Below are 27,148 nucleotides of genomic sequence, written 5' to 3'. Positions count from 1 at the left end.
GATGGAAGTGAGGCCATGTGACCTTGGAGCATCCTAAGAAAGATGGCTTTCACCTGAGGCTCTGTAGGAAGCCAGGGCCACAGTGCGGGCACCTTCAAAACTCCTGGGAGAGGCCCATGGGGAGAAAAATAGAGGCCTCCTACCAACATATGAGTGACTCACATTTTCTTTCTTCTTTTATTTGGCTTTTGAAATTGACATGCCATTCTCCCCACTCTCTCCTTGGATACAGTTATGTGAGTTTTGACAAACAAACACATACAGCCAGGAAGCCATATCAAGGTCCAGACAAGTTCCACAACCCCCAAATGCCCTCTTACGGCCCCACTGTAGCCAACCTCTTCCCCTCACCACCAATGACCGGCAACCACGACTCTGTTTTCCAGAATGGAATGAGCCACATTTAGAAGTAGAACTGCAGCCCAGGCTGACGTCTCAGGTGCAAAGTGATAAGAAACCTCAAGCCAGAATCACCTAGCCAAGCCACTCCCAAATTCCTCCCTGGAAACTTTGAGAGATAATAAATGTTTACCATTTTTTAAGCCACCAAGTTTTGGGGTAATTGTCGCACAGCAATAGTTGCACCTGTTGCCTTTGGAAACTGTTCATTTTTAAACCTAGACTGCCTTTCCTTTCCTGGTCTTGGAGAAGCCCCAGTGCCCAAGTCCCCTGCACAGGTCCCTTAGGTGACCTGAAGGTGGACGAGGGTCACTGAATGATATGACCAAGCTGTCTACCGCCTGCCATGTGGGCAAAGGCCAAACTAATATTAAGAGGAACCCACTATCATCTGAAAGTCCACAGCAGAAATAATTCAAAAAGTAAATCTCTCTCACTCCAGTGTTCTGCCTGTTTTGAGGAAAGTCTTCTCATTCTCACTCACATACCACTTTTATGATATGAAGTCCTAGGTAAGCTTTCTGTAACCCCTGGAAATGATTCCCCATTCCCTCCAATAAAGGCAGAAGCTGCATTACAAAGGGAGTCATCAGTTCTAGCAGCCTCTCTAGAAATAGCTTTCTCTTCACAAATTTTGCTTCTCAAATTTTGCTTCTCCATCCCAGGCCCAGTGAATATGATTTCTTTGCCTTTTCTAGATTCTCTCTAACTGAGATGGAGTCATGAAGGTGGAGAAAACTCTTTTATTAAAGTATAGGATGTACCCTGTAAATCATTCATTCCCAGAAAGCTGAGAGTTGAACTGTGCCCATTCTATACTTAAATTCAAAGAGAGTTTAATACTAAAATATATGTAAGTTCCCAAACTTAACTGTTTTGAAACAAAAGAGTTAATCATCAGAATTCTAGTTAGTCAATGAGGAGTCATTGGAAATGGATGCACCTCCAATCAGGAGCCATAACTTAGAAGGGGACAGTTACCCCACTTCTCTGGGTCTCAGAACCCTGCTCTGTAAAAACAAGGGGCATAATTCATGATGTTTGATGTCCTTTCCAGCATTGTCTGCATCTGATGCTCAGAAACATTATGAAATTTTCAAATGAATTCTTTTGCTCTGTTTTCATTTCCTCCGAAACAATGAAATAACTGTGCATTTTCTCATCCTAACACTTTTAAAAGAATAAATAATAAATGTCTGCAAAATGAATATTCTATTTTCACTGAGCTCTAAATTCATAATTTATACTCTCCCTGTTTCTACATAAGAAATTGCCTTATATCTGTGTTTTATGCTAGCAAGAAGAAATTAAACTACAAAGAAAACCTCTAAAGCACTCTCTGTCCATTGGAATTTATAATTCCATAATTCAGTAACTTCCTTTGCTTTCTACATTGGACTCCATGTTCAGAAAGAGGTGGCCGTTTTTCTTATTAAGCTAAAACTTGGAAGTAGAGACAGATGTCATCTATTTTCTGGAACAAATATCACTAAACTAGAGTCAGTAACCAGGTTATTCATATTAATAACTACTTAGGCCAAGTCCATTTAAAATCCCTTGTTAATCTACAAGAATAATTTCCTTTTTAAAAATTTGATTTGCCACTTGAAGCAAAGGAAGGCCAGACAGCTAATACGGTTCTGTAGAGTTTCCAATGACTAAATAGTACGGATACCAAAAAAATACAAAAGGTACAAGGTTTTTTTGTGCTATTAAATTATATACAAATTTAATAGGTAGAAAGTTATGTGTAGGTCACAGGAATCAAGGTCAATGTATAAAAATTAATTGTATTTTCTATATGTCAGTAAGAAACACATAAAAATGAAATTTCAAAAAATATAATTTAGGGCTTCCCTGGTGGCACAGTGGTTGAGAGTCCGCCTGCTGATGCAGGGACACGGGTTCGTGCCCTGGTCCAGGAAGATCCCACATGCAGCGCAGCGGCTAGGCCCGTGAGCCATGGCCACTGAGCCTGCGCGTCCGGAGCCTGTGCTCCGCAATGGGAGAGGCCACAACAGTGAGAGTCCCGCGTACCGCAAAAAAAAAAATAATAATAATAATACATATATATATAATTTATAATAGTGTTAAAGAACACAAAGTACTCAAGGATACATTCAACTAATAATGTGTAAAATCTTTACATGGAAAACTATGTGATAGTGCTGATAGAACTTAAAGAAACAAGTAAATAGGGAGATATATGATGTTCATGGATTGTAAGATTCAATACTGTGAGTCATTTAAATAAATCTCCCCATTCAGTATCCCATCAAACTTTCTACGTAGAGTCTGAAAAACTGATTCTAACATTTATATAGAAATGTGAAGGATTTAGAACAGCCAAACAATCTTGAGAAAAAAGAACTAAGCTGGAGAACTGGCACTACCTAATATCAAAACTTCTCTAATGCTATAAATAAATACAGTGTGGTGCTGGCATAAAGATAGACAAATAAATCAATGGAACACAATAGATTGTATAGAAATAGACTCACACACAATCAATAGATTTTCAAAAGAGGCACCAAGAAAATCCAATGAGGAAAAAAAAAAAAAATTTCAACAAATTTGCTGCAACAACTGGGTAAATATCTAAAAACAAAATGAATTTCCACCCCTTCCTCACACCATACACACAAAAATTAATTTGAGATACATCATAATTCTAGATATAAAAGCTAAAATTATGAAACTTGTAGAAGAAAATATACAAGATTATCTTTGATCAGGAGTGTAGGCAAAGATTTTTTAGATGGGACACAAAAAGCAATGATTATGAAAGAAAATAAAGAGAAATTATACTTTGATAATTCAATAGTGTCTGCTTACCAGACATTATTTAAGAAAATGAAGAGCCAAGTCATAGTCTAGGAGAAAGTATTCACAATGGGTATACCTGACAAAGGATTTGTATCTATAATATATGAAAACCTTCTACCTACTACTCAACAATAAAGTATGGTACTGGCACAAAAACAGAAATATAGATCAATGGAACTGGATAGAAAGCCCAGAGATAAACCCACACACATATGGTCACCTTATCTTTGATAAAGGAGGCAAGAGTATACAATGGAGAAAAGACAGCCTCTTCAGTAAGAGGTGCTGGGAAAACTGGACAGGGACAAGTAAAAGAATGAAATTAGAACACTCCTTAACACCATACACAAAAATAAACTCAAAATGGATTAGAGACCTCAATGTAAGGCCAGACACTATAAAACTCTTAGAGGAAAACATAGGCAGAACACTCCATGACATAAATCACAGCAAGATCCTTTTTGACCCACCTCCTAGAGTAATGGAAATAAAAACAAAAATGAACAAATGGGACCTAATGAAACTTAAAAGCTTTTGCACAGCAAAGGAAACCATAAACAAGACGAAAAGACAGCCCTCAGAATGGGAGAAAACATTTGCAAATGAAGCAACTGACAAAGGATAAATCTCCAAAATATACAAGCAGCTCATGCAGCTCAATATCAAAATAACAAACAACCCAATCCAAAAATGGGCGAAAGACGTAAATAGACATTTCTCCAAAGAAGATATATAGATTGCCGCCAAACACATGAAAGGATGCTCAACATCACTAATCATTAGACAAACACAAATCAAAGCAACAGTGAGGTATCGCCTCACACCGGTCAGAATGGCCATCATCAAAAAATCTATAAACAATAAATGCTGGGGAGGGTTTGGTGAAAAAGGAACCCTCTTGCACTGTTGGTGGGAATGTAAATTGATACAGCCACTGTGGAGAACAGTATGGAGGTTCCTTAAAAAACTAAAAGTAGAACTACCATATAACTCAGCAATCCCACTACTGGGCATATACCCTGAGAAAACCATAATTCAAAAAGAGTCATGTACCACAGTGTTCACTGCAGCTCTATTTACAACAGCCAGGACATGGAAACAACCTAAGTGTCCATCAACAGATGAATGGATAAAGAAGATGTGGCACATATATATAATGGAATATTACTCAGCCATAAAAAGAAATGAAATTGAGTTATTTGTAATGAGGTGGATGGACCTAGAGTCTGTCATACAGAGTGAAGTAAGTCAGAAAGAGAAAAACAAATGCCGTATGCTAACACATATATATGGAATCTAAAAAAAAAAAAAAAAAAATGGTTCTGAAAAACCTAGGGGCAGGACAGGAATAAAGATGCAGATGTAGAGAATGGACTTGAGGATACCGGGAAGGGGAAGGGTAAGCTGGGACGAAGTGAGAGAGTGGCATGGACATACATACACTCCCTAATGTGAAACAGATAGCTAGTGGGAAGCAGCCACATAGCACAGGGAGATCGGCTTCGTGCTTTGTGATCACCTAGAGGGTTGGGATAGGGAGGGTAGGAGGGAGATGCAAGAGGGAGGAGATATGGGGATGTATGTATACGTATAGCTGATTCACTTTGTTATACAGCAAAAACTAACACACCATTGTAAAGCAATTATACTCCAATAAAGATGTTTAAAAAATTAAATAAATAAAGAGGCAGATAGCCAATTTTTTAAAATAGGCAAAAGACATGAACAGACATTTCACAAAGGAAGATATACAAATGACCAACATTTTAAAGTGTTTGACATAATTAGTCAACATGGAAACACAGATTAAAGCCATAATGAAATACTCTCCTACACCCACTAGAATGACTAATATTTGAAAGACTGATAAAAACAAATGTTGGTGAGGATATGGAATTCATATATGTTGCTTTAGGGTGTGCAAAATAATGCAGCTACTTTGGAAAACATTTTGGCAGTTTCTTGTTTAGTTAAAAATACACCCAACTTATGACTATGACCCAGCAATTCTACTCTGAGGTATTTAACAAGAGAAGTAAAAACATCTGTCAACAACAACAACAAAAAGAATGTTCATGAAAGCCTTATTCAAAATAGCACCAAAAAAGTCAAGAGGAGAATGGCTAGACATATTGTGGGATTTCTGTCTAGAAGAAAACCACTCCCTGATAAAGAGCAAGGGGCTACTCTGCTTTTTATGCAACAAATGGATACATCTCAAAAACAATATGAGGGCTTCCCTGGTGGCACAGTGGTTGAGAGTCCGCCTGCCGATGCAGGGGATGCGGGTTTGTGCCCATGTCCGGGAGGATCCCACATGCCGCAGAGCGGCTGGGTCCGTGAGCCATGGCCGCTGAGCCTGCGCGTCCGGAGCCTGTGCTCCGCAACGGGAGAGGCCACAACCGTGAGAGGCCCGTGTATCGCAAAAAAAAAAAAAAACAATATGAGAAGCTAGACACAGAAAAATACATACTTTCTGTGACAATTATATGAAATCTTAGAGCAGGCAAAACTAAATTTTGGTGAAAGAAATAAGAAAAGTGGTTCCCTGGAATGGGAAGTTTGGATTGACTGAAATGGGGCCCGTGGGAATGACGTCATGATGGAAAAGTTATGGATCTTGGTAGGAGCGTGGGTTACACTCAGTGAACTATATAACACTTAATATCTCTGCTTTTCACAATATATAAAACATACATCGTCTTTTTAAATTAGAAGAAAAAATCATAAATAATTTTTTGTAAAAATTATTCAATCAGGATCCTTTGGGAAATGAAAAGGATTGCCATGTTAGAAAATGCAGGATTTAAGGTGATTTTTAAATTTTGACTTCTCTGTTTATTCATTCATTCAGCAATTTTATTGAGTACCTACTCTGTGTCTGTCACTGTTCTAGGTGTTTTTGAACACATCAGTGGGCAAAGCAGACATAGATTCCTGCTTTCAAGTTGCTAACAGTCTATAGGGTGAGTAGGGAGAAATCAGGAAAACCATAATAAACCGGTAAATGATGTAAGTGTTTTACTGAGAAGTGCTGGGACTTCCCTGGCGGTCCAGCGGTTAAGACTCCATGCTTCCAGTGCAGGGGTCGATCTCTGGTCGGGGAACTAAGATCCCACAGGCCACACGGCCAAAAAAATAACATTAAATTAAAAAATTAAAAACTGAGAAGTGCTAAGAAGGAGAGGAAACCTGTGACACTGTCATCCTCCAGCTGCTTGACACCAGTTTTTTAAAAGTTATGGATATGCCTGTATTTACTGGTTAGCATTTTTGCCTTTATTAATTGATCGACCATGCACTAGAAGCGTTCCAGAAACAGGAGACTCTGTGTGTGTGTGTGTGTGTGTGTGTGTGTGTGTGTGTGTGCGCGCACGCGCGTTTTAAAACATGCTAGGTTATCAACATTGCTTTATTCCCTAAACTTCTGCAATATTTAATGCCTGAATACATATACATCAAGATGTCACCTGGGGTGGGTGAAAAGGTCGCTTTCAAAGACGCTGTGTTCAATGCTAATCACATTTCATGTGCTACTGAGTCAGAATCACATTGAGTTATCAAGTCCAAGAGCAGCCGTTTTTGTCTTTGGGATAAAAGACAAACCACTCAAATGTTACAGAATTCAGACTCCCAAGTCATTAAGACGTCGTTGTACCTAAAAGATGCGGCACCGATAATTCAAAACAGACAAGAAGAATGTGCTCTAGGAATAATTCTACAAGTCATAATATCTGGCACAAAACATAAATAAAGCCCTATTTTTCCCCTTCAGTGCCTGCCATGAAGGAGTCGCTGAGCAGACTTGTTATCTGCCAGGAACAGCGAGACATGGGAGGCCTTCAGCTAAAAAATACTCCTCCTGTATTTTTAACAAGACAGAGACTATGAACACAAGAAATTCCCCAGCAGACAGCAAGAGTACCAACAATTCAAAAGCATTTGCAACATGATTATCCAACATACTGAAATATTAAGCTCGATGTTGTTTCTCTAGAGCTAGAAAACCTCCACAAAAACAGCGTTTTTGCTCTTTGCTCTCATTTGCTGTTTTTAATCATTATCTTGGAAAAGTCAGTCTCTCATCAAGCTCCATAGATCTCCTAATGGACCTGCAGTCTTAAATCTATGCTGTATGATAGGATTCTTCTATGATAATCTGTTTATTCACCAGCAACAGCTTATGTTTTCCTCTCTTTTGCCTAAACATATATGATTCTGCTCACGTGGGATGCCTTCTCACCTGCTAAAAGACCACCCACCTTTCTAGTTCCAACTCCAGTCCTTTTCTTTGGTGAAGTCTTCCCCAACCAACATAATCAGAAGTGACCTGTCCCTCCTGTCAGGTCACACAGCAAGATCTTCCGTCCCATTTATTTGGTCTAGAATTATACCAGGTTATTTTCCCTTGGAGGCTCACAGCCTGGTAAGGGTAATAAGAATTGCAGGCTCTACATACCGAACCCAGCTCAAACCCAGGTTGCACTCTCAGAACTGACTTGTAAATTTTGTTATTACAGCTATTATGATGGATGATCTCCTGGCCAACTCCTAAAAGTATATCTAAACCACTGCCAACATCAGTTGATCAAAATGGTTTAAGTGATCAAAAACTGTTTAAATGGTTGTTGATGATGAAATATTCTATTAGCTTCCACAGAATGGTATGTGGCTTCCTCAGGAATCCATAGGATTGATCCTCACCCTATGATTCCAAGTCTCCACTCAGCAACTTCTGTAAAACCTCACATGAACTTCAAATGCTCCCTGGTTTCCATCAACCGAGAAAATACGTAACAGATGGGGGATGGGGGGAGCCAGGTATTGATTCTATAGTGGTCCACAGCACTGTCTTACCTCAGCTTCTTAGATATGCCCATGAAAAGGCCTTGGGCTTAATTTCATCCATGAAATGGAGCCAATGTGTTGCTTTGTTTTGGCTGAATTCATAAAAGCACAAAAGTTTAAAATTAAGATAACACCATTTGGCCTTTTTTGCATCTGCTCTTGTACTGCTCACATACAAAAGCATTCATTCCAGAAGGTGTTTAAAGATAAAGCAGAAGGAAAAACTCTGGTTCATGAGTGGGTGGTTTTGATCTGAAACATAGTCAATAAAAATATGGCAATCACAAATACTTTGAAAGAAAGGAGACGGAAAAAATTAGTTTTCTGTTCATTTCCTTTTTCCTCTATTCCTTTTGGAGGATCCTAGAATTGTCCTTAGTAAAAGCAAAGCAATAGGAAGAAGCATCCCAGTTTATGAAAACACTTTCTCTGAAAGCCCAGTTCTGTGGCAGAAATCAGAAGAGTTTCTCTTACCTCTTAATTCCCCCGTATCCAGAGTTGTCCCAAGCTGTTCTAACAAAGCAACCCTTGCTGCATTCTTTTTGTGTTTCTTGCCATCATAATGTTGCTGGGCCATCAGAGGATTGTTAAACCAGGCTGCACAGAGCCCACAGTATCTGTCTGAATCTCTTCTTTGATAGGGAGATGAGACCACTGGAGCAGTGTCCACTCTCGGAGGTTTAAGTGAGCTCAGAGGCGCTGCTGGGGAGAAAAACAACCAGAGAGAACCACAAGCCACATTAGTCCCTTCCTGAGTGCACGTGTCCTCAACAGCTGAAGATGAAAGGGTCTCCCGTTCATTCTAGAGCTCAAAAATCCAAGAATTTACTGAGATCAGGAAAAATGATCTTTGCCAGCCTTTGTTTTTGAAGTTGGGCTACAATTAAAAATTCCTAACTTATTGCGATCAAAGTTTGCAATTTGTTATGGTTCCATCTGATAGGTCAGGAAACCATCCTTTAGGAGGAAAGAAAGGTTTTTAAAAATGAAATCTCGGGGCTTCCCTGGTGGCGCAGTGGTTGAGAGTCCGCCTGCCGACGCAGGGGACACGGGTTCGTGCCCTGGTCCCAGAATGATCCCACGTGCCGCAGAGCGGCTGGGCCCGTGAGCCATGGCCGCTGAGCCTGCGTGTCCGGAGCCTGTGCTCTGCAATGGGAGAGGCCACAACAGGGAGACGCCCACGTACAGCAAAAAAAAAAAAAAAAAAATCTCGGAGGTAAGGGAGTGATTTATTAATCAAAGCCAAAACTTGAAGTAAACATTGAACAATCACGACTTGAAAGATTCTGAATGAATGAATTAAACATTTGTGTGCTATAGATGGAAATAACTAGTAAGTAAAGGATTTGCCAAAGTGATAGAAGCTGATCTGTCAGTTGCATGGATTGTACCAACTGACGAAATCATGCTAATTTTATTGTCAGCTATTTCTGTTTATTGTGAGAGGTTATTTTCAACCCATACCTGCTAAAATTGACATTGAAAATACAATATTTTTTTAAAAGACCAAAAGACAAACACTATAGAGCAGATGTTGCTATCTAAATACAAAAGACATACTATCACTATTTTGAGATTGCACAGCCTCAGCTATTAACACATTTCATTGTGAGCTTACAGTTATTTTGGGTCCAGGAAAAAAAGAGAATCTAACTTGGAAGAGTTTACTAACAGAAAACAAAAATAACTTTTTTAATGCATTACAACATGCATTAAAGATGCTTTCATCTTTTCAATAACTATGAGTTGGATTATTATCCTCTTTCTCACATGATGGACTTCAGAGATGCCAAAGTTTTACTGAAGGTAAGGTAACTAGTTATGGTAAAGGCAGGACTCCAAGCAAATCCTTAATTTCCAAAACCAATATTCCTTTCAATACCCCTAAGAACTCTTTTCATACTTCTTAATAAGCCAAGGGATTTTTTTCTAGACCTCAGTTATCTTTGTATTTTATATGGGACATAATTTAATTTTAGAAAAAAATTCTGCTCCAAATCTTTTGGAGAAGAAAACAAATTTAAACTCTCACATGGCCCATTAGTCATCATGCAATATAGCAATGCCTTCTGTTTTGTCTTTGCCTCTGTGATGTGGAGTGCAGCTGGCAAGACTATGAAAATTAGGGTTATTCCTAGGAAAAGCTGAGATCTGGAACCTCAGTAACAAAGTAATGAACCATCTGATCAACTCACTAAGCTTTCAAATCACTTTTATGTGGATTTTATTTTTAGATTGAATAACTGATATACCCACAGCCAACACAACACTCCATGGTGAAAAGCTGAAAGCCTTCCCACTAAAATCTGGAGCAAGACAAGGATGCCCACTCTCACTGCTTCTATTTAACACGGTATTTGAAGTCCTAGATACAGCAATTAGACAAGAAAAAGAAATAGAAGTTATCCAAATTGTAAGGGAAGAGGTAAAACTGTCACTATTTGCAGAAGAAATGATACTCTATATAGAGAACCCTAAAGTTTCCACCCCAAAACTATTAGAACTAATAAATGAATTCAGCAAGGTTGCAGGATACAAAATTAATATACAGAAATCTGTTGCATTTCTGTACACCAATAATGAAATATCAAAAAGAAAAGTAAAAAAATAAAATCACATCAAAAAAAATACTTTGGAATAAACTTAACCAAGGAAGTGAAAGACCAATATGCTGAAAACTATAAGACATTAATGAAGGAAGTCGAAGATGATTTAAAGAAATGGAAAGCTATCCCATGCTTTTGGCTTAGAAGAATCAACATTATTAAAATGGCCATATTGCTGAAAACAATCTACATATTTAATGCAATCTCTATAAAAATACCCAGGACATTTTTCACTGAACTTGAGCAAATAATCATAAAATTTATATGGAAGCACAAAAGACCCCAATTTGCCAAAGCAATTCTGAGAAAAAAGAACAAAGCTGGAGGTATAACCCTCCCAGACTTCAGACTACACTACAAAGCTACAGTAATCAAGACTGCATGGTATTAGCAAAAAAACAGACATGAAGATCATTGGAACAGAACAGAGAGACCAGAAATAAACCCACACACCTACGGTCAATTAATCTATGACAGAGAAGGCAAGAATATACAATGGAGAAAACAGTCTCTTCAGCATGTAGTGTTGGGAAAGCTGGACAGCTACATGTAAAACAATGAAAATTAGAATATTCACTCACACTCAAAATGGTTTAAAGATCTAAATGTAAGACATGAAACCAAACAACTCCTAGAAGAGAACATAGGTGAAACACTCTTTGACATAAGTTGTAGCAATATTTTCTTGGATCAGTCTCCCAAAGTAGAAGGAATAAAAGCAAAAATAAACAAAGGGTACCTAATTAAAAGTTTTGCACTGCAAAGGAAACCATCAACCAAATGAAAAGACAACCTATGGGATGGGAGAAAATATTTGCAAATGATGCGACCAATAAGGAGTGATTATCTGAAATATACAAACAGCTGATACAACTCAATATCAAAAAAAAACAGCCCAATCAAAAAATGGGCAGAAGACTTAAATAGATATTTTTCCAGAGAAGACATACAGATGGCCAAGAGGCACATGAAAAGATGCTCAATGTCACTGATTATTAGAGAAATGCAAATCAAAACCAGAATGAGGTATCACCTCACACCTGTCAGAATGGCCTACATCAACAAATGTTGGAGAAAAGCGAAGCTCGTACAATGTTGGTGGAATGTAAATTTGTGTAGCCACTATGGAAAACATATGGAGTTCCTTAAAAAACTAAAAATAGAGCTACTATATGATCCAGCAATTCCACTCTGGGTGTACATCCAGAAAAAACAAAAATCACTACATCAAATAGATACATGCACCCCTGTGTTGTTCACAGCAGCATTATTTACAATAGTCAAGACATGAACACAACTCTCTCTCTCTCTCTCTCTCTCTCTCTCTCTCTCTCTAGATATATATATATATATATATATATATATACACACACACACATAAACACATATGAATACACACCTGTGTATATTATATATACATATATATGTATATATATGTATATATATACATGTATATATATATGTATATATAATGGAATATATATATATGTATATATAATGGAATATTACTCAGCCACAGAAAGAATGAAATACTGTCATTGGCAGCAACATGGAAAGACCTATTATACTTAGCGAAGAGTATATTATACTTAGTGATGTCAGACAGAGAACGACAAATACTATATATCACTTATATGTGGAATCTAAAAATAATACAAATGAATGTTTATACAAAACAGAAACTGACTTACAGACATAGAAAACAAACTTGTCATTACCAAAAAGGGGTGGAAGGACAAATTAAGGGTATGGGATCAACAGATACAAATTACTACACATAAAATAGATAAGCAACAGTAATAGATAAGTTACTGTACAGCACAGGGAATTATACCGAATATGTTGTAATAACCTAAAATGGAATATAATCTTCAAAAATACTGAATCATTATGCTGTACAGCCAAAACTGACACAATATTGTAAATCAACCGTACCTCAATAAAAAATAAATAACCAATATACAAATAAATATTTGCTAAATGACATTTTAATTCAGGAAATGAATTGTCACAATATCTAGAAAGCCTTTTCTTACCTACCCAGAGGTTTCATCAGATAGGGAAGTTTTTAGCTACTTTGGATGAAACCAAATGGTATTATTTCTATAGGGACTTAGAGAAACAAGAAGTCTCTTAAAAACCTCATTGCCAAATTCAATAATACATCGCCATGTGATGATAAAACTCAAACTGGGGCTGTACCATCCTGGCAGCCACCCAGAATCATTCTGCTATGACTTAGAAATGCTAATAAAAGCTACAAATATGCAGTTGACCTGTAACGTGAAAGGACTTCTATTTACTTTTCTGAAGGAAATTTAATCTTTCTTCCAAAGTTTCCTGCATCCTTATCAATTTCTGAGGATTTATAGCCATCTATTGTTTTTGATAGAAATGGAAAACATATCAAACATTTGCAGTCTGAATAAATGTTGACTCTTGAAGCATAATTCACTTTTCTCTAAACTGGGCCCTAAAAAACATTTCAGAGTTGATTTCATCAATTGATACCTTATACATCATGTTCTGGCAGGAGCAATACACTATAGAATATTCATCAGGTAAGAATCTTATCTTGCACATAAGAAAGTAGTTTAATGCTGCATTTGCATGGTACCTTTTCCTTTTTAATAATCCTACTATCCTGGTTCAGCACCAAAGTTTAATTTTTCCTATGCTTCTGTTTCCAACTGTCTTCACCAATTAAAACCCAGTTTATATTTCCTGTAAAGGCAAACAAAGGTAGTAGTATAAAGGGAATGGAAATAGCTTTGAATCAAAATTGAAAATCAAGGTTGGGTTGGACTCTACCACCCCTGAATTGTGTGACCTTCGGCAAATCTCTGATGCCTCTGGTTTCCACAAGGTTATCTTTATACATTTCAGAGAGTACAAATTATGCATCTCATTCTGGAAACTTTACTTTCAAACAGGAAACCATTACTCTGATTCACTGAATATAGCATCCAAATCCTCACTTCAGCTTTTGACACAGTACCAACGACCCCAGTGTGCCTGGGACCAAGAGGGTTCCCAGGGCATGAGATTTTCAGTGTTAAAACAGGGCAAGTTGTGGGCAAACTGGGATGACTTGGTCACACTAACCTCTGGGATCAGACCTGATTTAACATCCCACTGGAGAAAAGAATTAGGAAAAAGTTTGGAAATAACTGTTCAGGAGACCAGAGCAGGTTCTCTTTCAACCAAGCAGACAGGATCCACTGATAGATCTCAAAGGTTTACTTGTTAGGTTACCAAGTGGGTGTCCTTTGCCAGAGAAGGGGGTACCACAACCTCCAGGAAATGGTGTTCTCACTTGCCTGTCTGCATTCCAGTCCACAGTCACAGGGCACCCTTCAACTCTCACACCTCCAAAAGTGAGACTTTCAATAACACCTTCTATCTCCTACAATTTGTCTCTCTCTCTCTCTCTCTCTCCTTTCTTCTTTATTCCTCCTTTTCTCTCCCCCTCTTTCATTCATTCTTACAAAGGATCTGGGGGCTTTCAAAGTAATCCCATAAATGGACTCATTTTAAAATGAGTGGTTTTCTACTAATTCAAAAAGATACATGTATCCCAATGTTCATAGCAGCATTATTTACAGTTGGCAAGATATGGAAGCAACTTAAGTAAAGAAGATGTGGTATACATACATATACACATGTATATGTGTGTGCATATATATATATATATATATATGTACGCACACACACACACAGTGGAATACTACTCAGCCATCAAGAAAGAAGAGAATTTTGTCATTTGCAGCAACATGGATAGACTTGGGGGGCATTATACTAAGTGAAATAAGTCAGACAGAGAAAGACAAATACCGTATGATATCACTTATATGTGGAATCTAAAAAATAAAACAAACTAGTGAATATAACAAAAAAGAAGCAGACTCACAGATATAGAGAGCAAACTAGTGGTTTCCCAGTGGGGAGGGGGGAGGTGCAATATGGGGGGGAGGGCGTGGGAGTTAGTGGGAGTTACAAACTATTGGATGTAAGAAAGGCTCAAGCATGTATTATACAACACGGGGAAAATAGCCAATATTTTGTAATAATTAAATGGAAACTAACCTCTAAAAATAATAGAAGTCCATAATACATTCAAAATAAAGCATGTGTTTTTCTCACCTGAGGGTTCTTACCTACATTACTAGTTCTTCCAAGTTTTGTGACATCATGCAGTTTATTCTATTTCATCTGTTCCATGTATTTTTTAAAATTTGATTTGCCCCCAAATTCAGTTTGACCAATGGGGCAGCTTGAAGCTCAGGGGGATAAATCAACCAGCGTAGGGCCCCTAATTAATAAACAGCAAAGGAAATAGCAAAGACCAGACCTTCTGACTTAAGGCCCAACACCATATTTCAATGTCAGCCAGTTCCCAGTGATGCCAAGGGAGCAACAGGCCAAATAAACAAGCAAATTAACCACAGAGTCAGGACATACTTCCTAGGTTTCAGCATCCGTTCTCAGTAGGGATTCTTTGGAAATATGCATGTTCTCTAAAGTAATTTTTCTGATTTCCAGTCCCTATGATAAACTGCCTTTCTTTTTTTTTCTTCCTGTCCTAAATCAAATTAAAGACAGGAGGGGGCTTCCCTGGTGGTGCAGTGGTTGAGAGTCCACCTGCCGATGCAGGGGACACGGGTTCGTGCCCTGGTCCGGGAAGATCCCACATGCCACGGAGCGGCTGGGCCCGTGAGCCATGGCCGCGGAGCCTGTGCGTCCGGAGCCTGTGCTCCGCAACGGGACAGGCCACAGCAGTGAGAGGCCCATGTACCGCAAAATAAATAAATAAAGACAGGAGGAATTTTTCAGCAAGTATCACTGTTTTTTTGCAAATGCACTTGACACTTCAATGTGACTGGACCATTTAGTGCCTGGCTGAGGAGTGGCTGTCACTACACATTGACAGCTCAGCCTCCAAACAGTCCAGCCTCTCCTGCAGGTAAATGCCTCAACTCCACGCAAACTGTGCAAAGTTAGAGCTCAAAACATAGACCTCTCTGTACTTCTCACAGAGGAGAGTGCCTCTTGTGTAGATGATAAACGCTCAATGAACATGTGATGAATAAATGAAGAAAAGAACTAGTAAATTTCAGTTAATATCAACTCAGGGGATTTTCATGCTTTAATAAATGGCTTGTGATAGCTAAATTTAAAATCTTTGATGGTTTCATTAAACTTACTTCATAGGATTAAAAACAAGTTAGATGTCCATAAGTGGGGATGAATTAAATAAACTGTGGATCGCTATAGTCTGAGATTTAGTGACCTGGAGAAACATTCAGGATATAATATAAATTAAAAGATGGAGGTTACATGTGGGATGTAAACCAAATTACTTATTAAATTATACACAGACATATAAAACTATATATAAAGGCTAGAAGGCTATAAATAAAAATCTTAGCACTGGTTATTTTTAAGTTGTGGGTGATGAGCGATGTGGTTTATACTCATACAACCCTTGATGCAGGGGAAAAACATTTCTATTTTTCATCTTACATACAGGTCACATTTCATGCGAACTTCTTTTAGTGCAAAGTCTAGAAAACACTGCTTAAGGGACTTTTGGTGCCACAACGAGGTCTCAGATTAAATCTCACAAGATTTTCTTTGCACTGATTTATTTATTAATTTATTTTTGATGGGGGTGGGATAGGTTGGGAGAAAGCTAACTCAGTCAGAATATCATATAAAAGCTCCAGCTTCTCCTATTTCTCCAAAAGATATGGGGCAACTCCTTTCCCACCACAGCCGACCCTGAAGTGGCTCTAATGATTTAGTTAAAAGGGAGTATCTCTCTTCCTTCTCATCTGCTATGTTTGGAAGTGAATACTGCTACCTGAAGCTGCAAGATAGAAAAATCCAGGTGCTATTTCTTTGACGCCAGGAAGGAAATTAAAGAACACTATCAAATATCCCAAGTTCCAAAGTATGTACCGTTAAACACTTCCTGAGAATAAACAAAGATGAGGGTGACTTACTGGAACCATCATTCCAATTCAATTTTGTATCAACAGTCTAAGTATAATCAGCCTATTAGTGAGAATTGCCTCCTCACCCACACTGCATTCATAGATCATCAGTCTTCATTAATATCCTATTCATAGATTATTTTCATTAATATAGAATAATTCCCTCTGGTTCAGTCACTGATTAGGTTCTAAATATCTTAAGGATGCCTGTTTTCTGCAGAATCTTAATCTTTGAGAATAAGCCATTAAATAGAACTTCAGAGGAGATAAAAGCCCTTTTACAACTTTCTCATGTTGTTTGACAAAAGAATCCTAAGGCTGTGGTACTCCACATTCTTTTACACATTGGAAACAGGAGGACAGAATATAAGTTTCAGGAGGATAGAATCTTTATCAATTTCGTCCGCTGATGTATCCCAGGTGCCCAGAACCAGTGTGTGTTAAATCAAGGCTTGTGGAATAGGGGACTAGTTTTTTCTCCATCAATCTATCTATGTAAGAGAAGGAATCATGGTTTTACCTTAGGACACTCTGCTAAGATGATGTGATAGCATCCTCTCTGTCCAGACTGATCTTAAAAAGCCCTGCTGCGTTGTGGGTACAATACACTCATGGCATTCGGTTTTCAAACACTATTCAGTTAAGGTGCTTTATTCCCTCTGAGTTCAGTCTCAAAATCTACGGTTATTGCCTCTGTTCTCAAACTCTGTGCAGAGGTGCCCTGGATGGTACAGTGAACACACAGGAGAGCCCATACAATCTTTTAAAATCCTGAGAAAGCATCATGAATCCATCAGACCCCGTGGGAACCACTACCTCCAGGTAATTCACAGTTTCAGCATGAGATGCTACAGTCCTTTCAGTGAGCTCATATTCCCTTGAAGCTGGACTTCCAGAGGCTGCACCTCCAATCCATCCAACCAATCAATGAGGAACAGGAAATCAAGTTGACAAAGTCCAGTCTAATTCAAAGATTTGAGAAGTTACCCAGTGCCCAACAGGCAAACGCATCCATTAGTCAGCGTGGCTATTTAAGGATAAAGTACAAAATTAAGACTTCTTTCAATGCACGTGCATTATTTTTGCACACGGCTGCTAAGTCATTAGGACATAAATACTCATTAAGTTGTTTGGACACAAAGAGTTATGACATCCTACTGTATACTTTGCTTATTGCTTGAGCAAGAATTAATGACCTGCTAACTGGGCACTGCTTGAAGTGCCTCTCCTCACAAATCTCAGCTGAGAGGCAGAAAGTCAGCTTCTGGGAGAGAGACTCGACTCACTGCCACCCCCATGCCTGCCCCCAGCAGGTGCCATCCTTAGAGTGGTGAGCAGGACAGCATCACCCAGACCACAGCCAGTATTGTTAGAGGGCGAGGGAGGGCCGATGAGCTGACCCCTGGGAACGGATACTAATTCCTGCTCTTTTCATTCTGCGATCGTTCTCCGGCATCACCTGATACATATGCCATGCTCAGGGATGGGAATGATTTTCTTATCCAGCGGCATCAGCTACTCAACCAGGGAGCCAGCTTCCTGGATCGTTTCTTATAGTCTATGAATATTTACAGAGGATTCAAAGATGAGAAAAGTGATCAGTGCCAGAAACACAGCAGAGATAAAGTGCAAGCTAAGTCTGGAGGAAGACAGAGAAAGAGGGTGGCCTTTTGGCCTGGGCTGGAGGGAAGCTGAAACTTTAGAAGTAATTTTAGGGAAGTTAGCGCTGATACTGTCCCCTGAGTAGAACACGTGCATCTATACTTTTCTTTTTCACCCTTAGGCAGCATCTCCCGTGGCCCCAAAGCCATCTCCTGGCTTCTCCATCCAGCCTCAGCTTTGAGGTACCTTAAGCCCACATCCCTAAAAGTTACATTGACCTCAATAACCCAGAGTTTGCACGTTATTAAAATTGCCTCTACTTTGTATTTAAAACTATGAATATTAGCTCTGCATATATCTTGCATGTATCTATTTGGTTAATCCAAATAATCTAGAAATAAAGTATTTTGTATTAACTGCCACTTAGAAACTGCTAAGTCTTAAGATTTGGCGCTCTTGGTAGTCAGCTCTATAAACCTCAAAGCAACCCAAGAACTTCCAGAGGTCAGACTGTGAAACAGATGGGGTTACCCAGCCCCATCATGAGAGCTGCCCCCTAATACCTGGATCAAGAGAATCCAGAATATTAAAAGCTAAAGCAAGAAGGTTCTCCAGCCCCAAAGAGTTTAAGGACCACGGCCTTACACCACTGCTTCTGATCTTGAGCAGTGAGGTTGCTGGGTAGAGGACGATTGTACATAAGGAAGAGGTTTTAGGCTAGATAAGACTTCGAAGATAAATGCTAGAAAATCATTAGGCAATCCAGTTCCTGTGGAAACAGAAGGCTACTCAGAGCCCGAATTGTTTAGATGTATCATCCATAATCATTCCTTTAACTATGGTTTTGACCATAAGTTGCACAGTGCAATGACAGGCAGACACAGCCAAAAGGGAGTGCGTAAGAGAGAATAGAAAAGCTCTCAGCTGAAGAATTTTCAGGACAAGAGTGCCATTAACAGCCAAGGAGTGTGAAGCCTCTTAAAACATGTTACTCCAAGTGTGCCCCAAGGACCAAGGACATCAACATCGCCTGGCAGTTTGCTGGAGATGCAAATCTCAGGTCCAGTCCTGGACCACTGGATGAGAACCTACATTTATGAGAGCTTCAGATGACTCACATGCAAATTAAATTTAGAAAGCACTGAATTAGGATTCAGTGGTTCCCATCCCTGGCTAAGGGTTAGAATCACCTGGGAGGAGTTGAATACTTATGGACTCTAGGCCACAACCCAGACCAATTAAATCAGGATCCCTTGGCTCAGGGCTCAGCATCCGTAGCATCCGTAGCACTTTTGCAAGGTGCTTCTAGCGTGCGGCCAGGGCTGGGAACCGTGGGACTGAAGGAACACCATCTGGCTTGGACCCCACATTCACCTTGACCTTACCAAGCATCTGTGATTCTTTGTCTCATCCATTCGGCTATAACTGGCACCGTCTTCCCCATGAGACGTACAGCACCACTCCGGCCCTCTTGGAATGGAAACATCTTTAATTTCAAGTGGCATCTTGTACAATGACGTGTAGAATTTAGAACTTGGAGCCTAGGCAGAGGCTTGCCGGGTTAGCACGAGGTCTCCCAGAGCACGTTTCCAACCCCCTCCTGTCAGAAGGAAGGTGTAACAGGCTCTAGACACCTTTTTGGCTGTTTTCCTGCAGATGTTCGTTTTTAAATAAACACTTCCTTTTTCCCTCCTTATTCCAATTGACAGCTTTCTTATTTAATAAATACTACAATTGTTTTAGGTCTATGGCCATACCACCCTGAATGCACCCGATCTCGTCTGATCTCGGAAGCTAAGCAGGGTCAGGCCTGGTTAGTACTTGGATGGGAGAACGCCTGGGAATACCAGCTGCAGTAGGCTTTAAAAAAATAAAAAGTAAAAAATAAATTTTAAAAATTTAGAACTATTTTACTACGTTGCATTAATTCTACAGAAGATTTCTTAAAAAAACAAATCAAAAGAGACAATGGGAATAAAAAAATAACATGGTTTTTAAATAAAATCCAACCACAACTCAGGGTGGGTTTTCTAATTAGACAATAAAATGGGGCTAATTGTTCAACCTCATATCGTTGCTGTGAGGATTCAAAGTACCTGCTTGGTGAACGTTAGTTCCCAAGCATCCTGGCCACAAAAGAAACTATGACTGGAACTCAGATCTCCTAACTCCAGTTCCATGTTTTTTCCCACTGCCCTACACTGACTTTTTTTTTTTTTACATGTTTATTGGAATATAATTGCTTTACAACGGTGTGTTAGTTTCTGCTGTACAACAAAGTGAATCAGCTATACGTATACATATATCCCCATATCTCCTCCCTCTTGCGTCTCCCTCCCTCCCACCCTCCCTAACCCACCCCTCTAGGTGGTCACAGAGCATCGAGCTGAGCTCCCTGCTGCGCTGATTTTAGTCCTGCCAAAAGTGGGCCCAGAGGCTGGCCCCAGCAAAGACCGGGAACGTCATGGGCATGAGGAAGGGCAGTGCTGGGTGAGAATAAGCTGACGGAGTGGTAATGAAATGTTCAGGTAGCTTGTTTTAAGTGTCTGGTTACCAAAGTAAATGGCACACGTTGTAGAATGATACATAAGAGCCAGAGAGATGGCTCATGGAAGAACGGTGCATCAGTAATGGTTAAAGGATTTGGAATGGCTGAACCAGAAGAAAGGAGGCTGCAGACTTATAAATCTTGAGACTCATAGAGGACTATGGCATTTGGACCAAAGACCAGCTGTTTTCCAAAGCTGCTCAAAGAGGGAAACAGACTGAGCCTGGAACAGTAGGCCTTTGGAAGACAGGTAGCTTAAGGGACTTCATGCCTGATGCGAAGCAGGCTTCCTGGCCCTGGGATGGGGACCTGAGGGAGGTTTACAGAATGTGAGCATTATTAATACCCAGTGGTGGAGGGGAAGAGTGTTTAAATCACACCAGATACTGGGACTTAGAATGAAATGGAACCTTACTGGAAACAGACAGATAGATAAGATGCTAAGTCCAGATTCTGTGAATTTCTAGGTATAACTAGTCTCTGGATGAAGCATAACATTTTTTTTTCCAAAAAGCAAAATTCCTGAATATTAAATCATCAGGGTTAAACAGATATATGGGCATCTTTCTTTCTGAATTATTTTGACTAAAAATCCCCTCCCCTTGGTATTAAGAAAGATCAAGGAAAACGTTGCCAGAGTTAGTTTTCGCCTCCCTTTTGCCCATCAGCATTCTTGATCTATTAGTCCTACTATCTGAATATGAAAATTCAAGTATTAATATTTCATCCGCTCTATTGACTGAAAAGCAAAATGAAGATGCCATGATTAGCACTGTGCACTAATCGAGATGTAATTACAGTGAGAATTCGTGAGGAGGCCTTTAACCCCAGACTCCTGCTGCCCGGGTAACTGATTCCAGCAGGTGGGACAGAGTGGCCATCATGCCTTCCAGTGACCGAGAGCTCCTGTCTTCCAAAGACCTGTGTATCTTTCGGTTTTGAGGGCTGCACTTGGAAGTCCCAGGTGGTGTCTTTAGCCAGTATCGCTAATTATAAGAGTGGCTGCAACTCCTGCCCTCTCACAGTCGACAACATCCTCTGGAAAACCTAGATGGATTTTCCATTAAAGCCATAAACTAGTGTGTGCCCATGAGACAAGTGAAGAGAGTCACTTAGCAGGAAATCCTACACAGGAGAAGCACCTTCTCTGAAGGCTGATCATACAGTAAGAAAGCAGGAAAGGTCATCTACCTGTTTTTGGACAGGGAAACTTGCTTGGTGTCTGGGTCACATGACAATTTATAATGCAGGATAACCCCTGGAGAAACTGTCTATTTTCCTGTAGACTCACTTCATGAAGAGGAAAGGTGCTTTTCTATCGCATTCCAACATGAGAGCCTTGAAATTGCGGTTTTCCTCACCTCCACGAGAGAAGGAACCCATGCATTTGTTCCGGGCTGGCTGAGAGGCAAAGGGATCTGAGTGTCAGAGGCATGTGACTGATGTCAGGAAAGGGACTGCTAGGGACTAGGAAAAAAGAGGATTGTACATATGGATAGAGACCTGTGTGTCCAAGGTGGCAGGACGTCCCAGGAATGTCTACATTCCTACATACACGGCCTTCTCTTTGAAAGCCTAGCTTGGCACGGAGGGGTTGAAACCACTGAGGAAAGTCACTGACCTGGAGGAATATGCCAGTCTGCACAGGCAGATAGGAAAGTGAGACCCACTTCTGAGGAAGTCCTGGGTCTTCACCTTGAACCTGTGGAAGCCCAGCACCCAGCAGCCTCCTGGGTGATCAGAAAGTAGCCAGAGCCCACAGGCTGAGGGACCACTTTGGGGGTACCCACATGCTTCTAGGCCCCTGTGTGGCCCTGAAGACGGAGAGGGTATCCCAAAGAATGACCAAGACTGGCCTTCTCACCAAGCTTCAAGGCTAGAGGACTTGTAAATTTATTTTTTAAATATAAAGAAATTTAATATTTGTGGCACTCAAGTATTGTCCAATAATTCACACTTATTGCATCTGATTATTGAAGAAACCAAACTGAGTGTTAAGCGAGACTTTTAAGGCTGATGTTTAAAATACATAGATGTTTTAGAGGATGAGAATACAGTCTGGGACATTTACTACCAATTATTTTAGGTGGAATGCTTACTTTACAAGTGCCTTCTCGATTTCATAAACTAGACAGTTTTAGGGCTCTTGTCTTTAGTCAATAATTTAAGAATTGTTGCCAGAAAATCTCTCACTCACAGTTTTCTGAATCACAATGCATCCTGTGTGGATCCCAAGTCCTGACCATGCCTCTTATCGACAGTTTCAGAATAAGCACAGGAAATTGATTGTTTTATTGGTCTACTATATTCCTTCCTAAAAATGTGTCAAAGAACACTTTCTGGAATAAAGGTATAACTGCGTCATAAAAGCTGCCAAAATCATCAACTATTTTATACTGCTGTTGGATCACCCAGAGGAGAAAAGTGAGCTTGTGGTATTTTAAAAGATTTGTGAAAATCAGCTGGGAGGTAGCCTCATTGTTGAAATCTTTAATTCTACCCAATCACCGATGCATTGTTTTATTGGTCATCAAATATAAAATAAAAAGACAGTAGCCTTGATCTAATCATTGTTCCAAGCCTCTTATGATCCACTGTACAAAAGCATGACCAAAAGAATCTGGCTTACCTCTCACTCTCATGCCAATTCATTTAAAACCTGATTCCCTATAGGGCAGTCAGCAGCCTGACTTGTGTGTTTTCTCCTCACAGTGTGACCCCAGGGAAAGATCACTGCAAGAGAAGAGAAGCCTCTTTGCCATCAACCAGTTTTACCACTTTGGGCAAATAATGTCATCTCTCTAGACTACAGTGTCCTAATCGGGAAAATGAGGTGGTTGATATAATAATTGCTAAGAGCCTTCCAGTTCTGCAACTCTATGAATCTATTACTTGTTGCATTTATAAGCATCAGAAAAGCCAAGGTCATCATCAGAACAAGTGCACTGATCTGAGGACAATGCCTTAGAACAAGCCAGCTTTCCTAATTTAAAAGAAAACACACCACTACGAAGATCTGCCTGTTTGACAAACTATTGTTTGCATCTATTAAAACAAGTATCTGGACAGGTTATGCCAGGCACACCAAATAACCTGATTCAGATGATAGAACTGCTGTGGTGGAGAAAATTTTCAATGCAGATATGAGGCACTGATTGGATCTGAAATGCATATATTATTCAAAACGTGAATTTAAGTTTCAAACAGATCCAGAATACCCTTTTCTTTATTCATTCAACAGAGAACTCAAATAAGCAATTGGGTATCAGCCATAGAAATTTATGGAAAAGTTCTAAATTTCTGTCTCATTTTCAATAGGAAATAAGGGGAAAAAAGGAGACAAGCAACAAGATTTCAGAAGAGGAATATACGATAGATACACCCACACACGGGACAAGCAGAGTGGATCATTGCTTGTTTTATTGGTCATCAAATATAAAAAGATCATTGCTTGTCTATTTCTTTCCCCACAGAGTGGTTCACTGTTCCCACAAATGAGAAATTCTTTTTTTTTTTTGAGCTTCATTTTTTTAAATTGAGAGACATTCTTGATTGAAGGTGTATAAATATCTTTCTTTGTGGCTTTATTGCTTCCAGTCATGTTAGTGAGAGTCTTCAGGGTGCGAATGTCTGTAGGTCATTTTACGAAGAATTATTTACCCTCACCTAGAGATCAAGGGAAAAGCCTTAGAAAATGCAATCAGAAATCCTGGGTTCAAGTTCTGATTTTATATTTCACTATGTGACACCAGGCAAGTCACCTTACCCTATAGAGCCTCAGTTTCTTCATCAACAAAATGAAGCTAATAATACTTTGTATTTATTACGAAGATTAAATGAAACAATGAAGGTAATATTTCTGAGATAGTATCTTTTTTTTCGGGGGGAGGGAAATCCAGGGTGAGATAATATCTTGACAATTATCAGTTATGATCATTGATTTTATCATTAGATTAAATATATATATATATATATATATATATCTCATTAGGTTAGATTCAGCCTGCTCAACTACAGTTTTACCACAGGGCAGGATCTTTTAAAATACGATATATTTTTGCTTCATTGTTGAGAGATGAAAAGACTTTTTGAAAGCTACAGTTTATAAAGGTAATGAATATAAAGTAACTTTTGTCATGTAGACAGTTGATTCTTGTTATCCGTGGTAGTTATATCCTATAAACTCTCCAAGAATACTGAATTAGTAAATCCTGACCGAGCATTCCTTGGGGAAATAGAGTTAGGTTCCTGTGAGCTTGTGGTCACATTCTGATCAACTGGTCAATACAGAATCTTGTTTTACGTGTGCTTCTGTTTAAAGACACCTTCTTTAATATATATTTTTGATTCACTAACATTTAACTCAAAGCCAACACATTACAACTCATGCCTGAATAAAGCTTATCTAAACACACACATTTTCCCCGTAAGGCACATCACAGCCTTCTTGCACTTAGGAAAACTAGACAGCACTCCAGGGCCGTCCTGGGGAGCCATTTTATTTTATTTTATTTTATTATTATTATTATTATTTTTTGCGGTACGCGGGCCTCTCACTGCTGTGGCCTCTCCCGTTGTGGAGCACAGGCTCCAGACGCGCAGGCCCAGCTGCCATGGCTCACGGGCCCAGCCGCTCCGCGGCATGTGGGATCCTCCCGGACCGGGGCACGACCCCGTGTCCCCTGCATCGGCAGGCGGACTCTCAACCACTGCGCCACCAGGGAAGCCCCGGGGGAGCCATTTTAAATGGCAAAATTTCCAACAAAAAGCACAAAAGTGCAAAACACCTGGCAGGAAATAGATTGCAAAAAAGGCACTTGTTTGCAGTATGACGGTTGAAATTTCGAAGGTAGAGAGTTCCCTTCAGCTGAGAACATAACAAATGGGGCAACTCAAATTTTTCACCACTTTGCACACATCTGTGAGTGCCCATGAAATGCCATGAGTGCTGATTTTGTGGTTAAAAATAAATTTTAGTGAGTAGGTGAGTTCACAGATACAAAATCCCACAAATAATGAGGATTGTGTGTTTGTGTATACTTATGTAAGTATTTATACACAATCATATATTCATTCAATACTTAATCATGTGGCAGGCGCTATAGTATTTTAGATATATCTTCTTCCTCCTTTATTATAATAATTATATAATCTCAGTATCACCATAATCTTACCAATATGAAATTGAGGGCTGAGAACTTAAAATCACTTGTAAAATTCACACAGATAGAACCAGAATTTAAAGCTGAGTCTGATTTCCGAGCCTATGTTTGCCCTCTACTTTATTCTGTGTTTCACCAATTTTGTTTTTTTTAAATCAAGCAAGTGGCCAGGCATGCCACTTCTTGTCAAATTGGCAAACCACTGCCTTTGATCATCATACTGAACTCAAATTTAAATGACCAAGGTAACAATTTGAAAAACAAGCTATAGATATTTAAATGCCTATCCTTATTCTAATTCATGCTTCCAATTTTCAGTCATCTATTTTCAGTTATTAAGTGCCTACTATGTGCCAGTAAGTGTTGTATGTGCAGTCATCAACACAGAGGTCATGCCAGGATGCCTCCGGGGCACGTCAGAACTGTTCTCCATCCATCTTCTAGGGTTAAGATATACACACGATACAGCAACTTCAAACGCTTATGGGCCAAAAAATGAAAGAAAGCCTATTGCTAAATGTGATGCCATTACCTGTCAAGCCAGTGATGTCTGAGAACTATATAAAAGGAAGTGCTCAGTATGCATTCTGGCTAAGAATGATGGATGTATTCATAAAAGCTTATATGTGAAACAGTAACTTTTAGGGACAATGTATCAAGCAGGATGGATTGGGCTCTCCTGCAGTAACAAATAGCCCCCAAGTATCACAATAAAGGCCTCTTTTTTGCTCTTGCAAAGTCTAGTGTAGGTTGAATGGCCCTCCTCCACCCTGTAGCCCAGTCTTAAGACATCTACTCCCAACCAACTGAAAGTCTGGGGAAGGTAGGAAGCAAAGGGTGTTTGGATAAGCAATGTCTCTGCCACAAACACAAATAAATTTTCCCGTTAATCCTAAATATAATACCTAACCATATAGACTATGGGTAATCTTAAATCTCACTTTGATTAATGGTAGACAATGGGAAATACCTGTAATACCTGTAGTTTAAAGTTTTTATTCTAAGCCTCAAATTTCTTCTAAATCGTTAACATTTTCTTCAAGAAAATTTTTTTTTTTTTTTTTTTGCGGTATGCGGGCCTCTCACGGTTGTGGCCTCTCCCGTTGCGGAGCACAGGCTCCGGACGCGCAGGCTCAGCGGCCATGGCTCACGGGCCCAGCC

General features: G+C 39.5%; 1 protein-coding gene across 1 annotated transcript in view; it reads right to left on the bottom strand.

The window, feature by feature from the left end:
- ZMAT4 (zinc finger matrin-type 4) overlaps positions 1-27,148 on the bottom strand; it is a 214,526-nt gene that overhangs the window by 63,753 nt on the left and 123,625 nt on the right. The window contains exon 4 of the mRNA XM_007455489.1: positions 8,548-8,775. Coding sequence (XP_007455551.1) covers positions 8,548-8,775 — 228 coding nt within the window. The remainder of the gene's footprint in view (positions 1-8,547; positions 8,776-27,148) is intronic.

The sequence above is a fragment of the Lipotes vexillifer genome, unplaced genomic scaffold, assembly GCF_000442215.2.
Source record: "Lipotes vexillifer unplaced genomic scaffold, Lipotes_vexillifer_v1.1 scaffold414, whole genome shotgun sequence".
NCBI classification, from domain to species: domain Eukaryota; kingdom Metazoa; phylum Chordata; class Mammalia; order Artiodactyla; family Lipotidae; genus Lipotes; species Lipotes vexillifer.
This window is presented reverse-complemented; position numbering and strand designations above follow the sequence as displayed.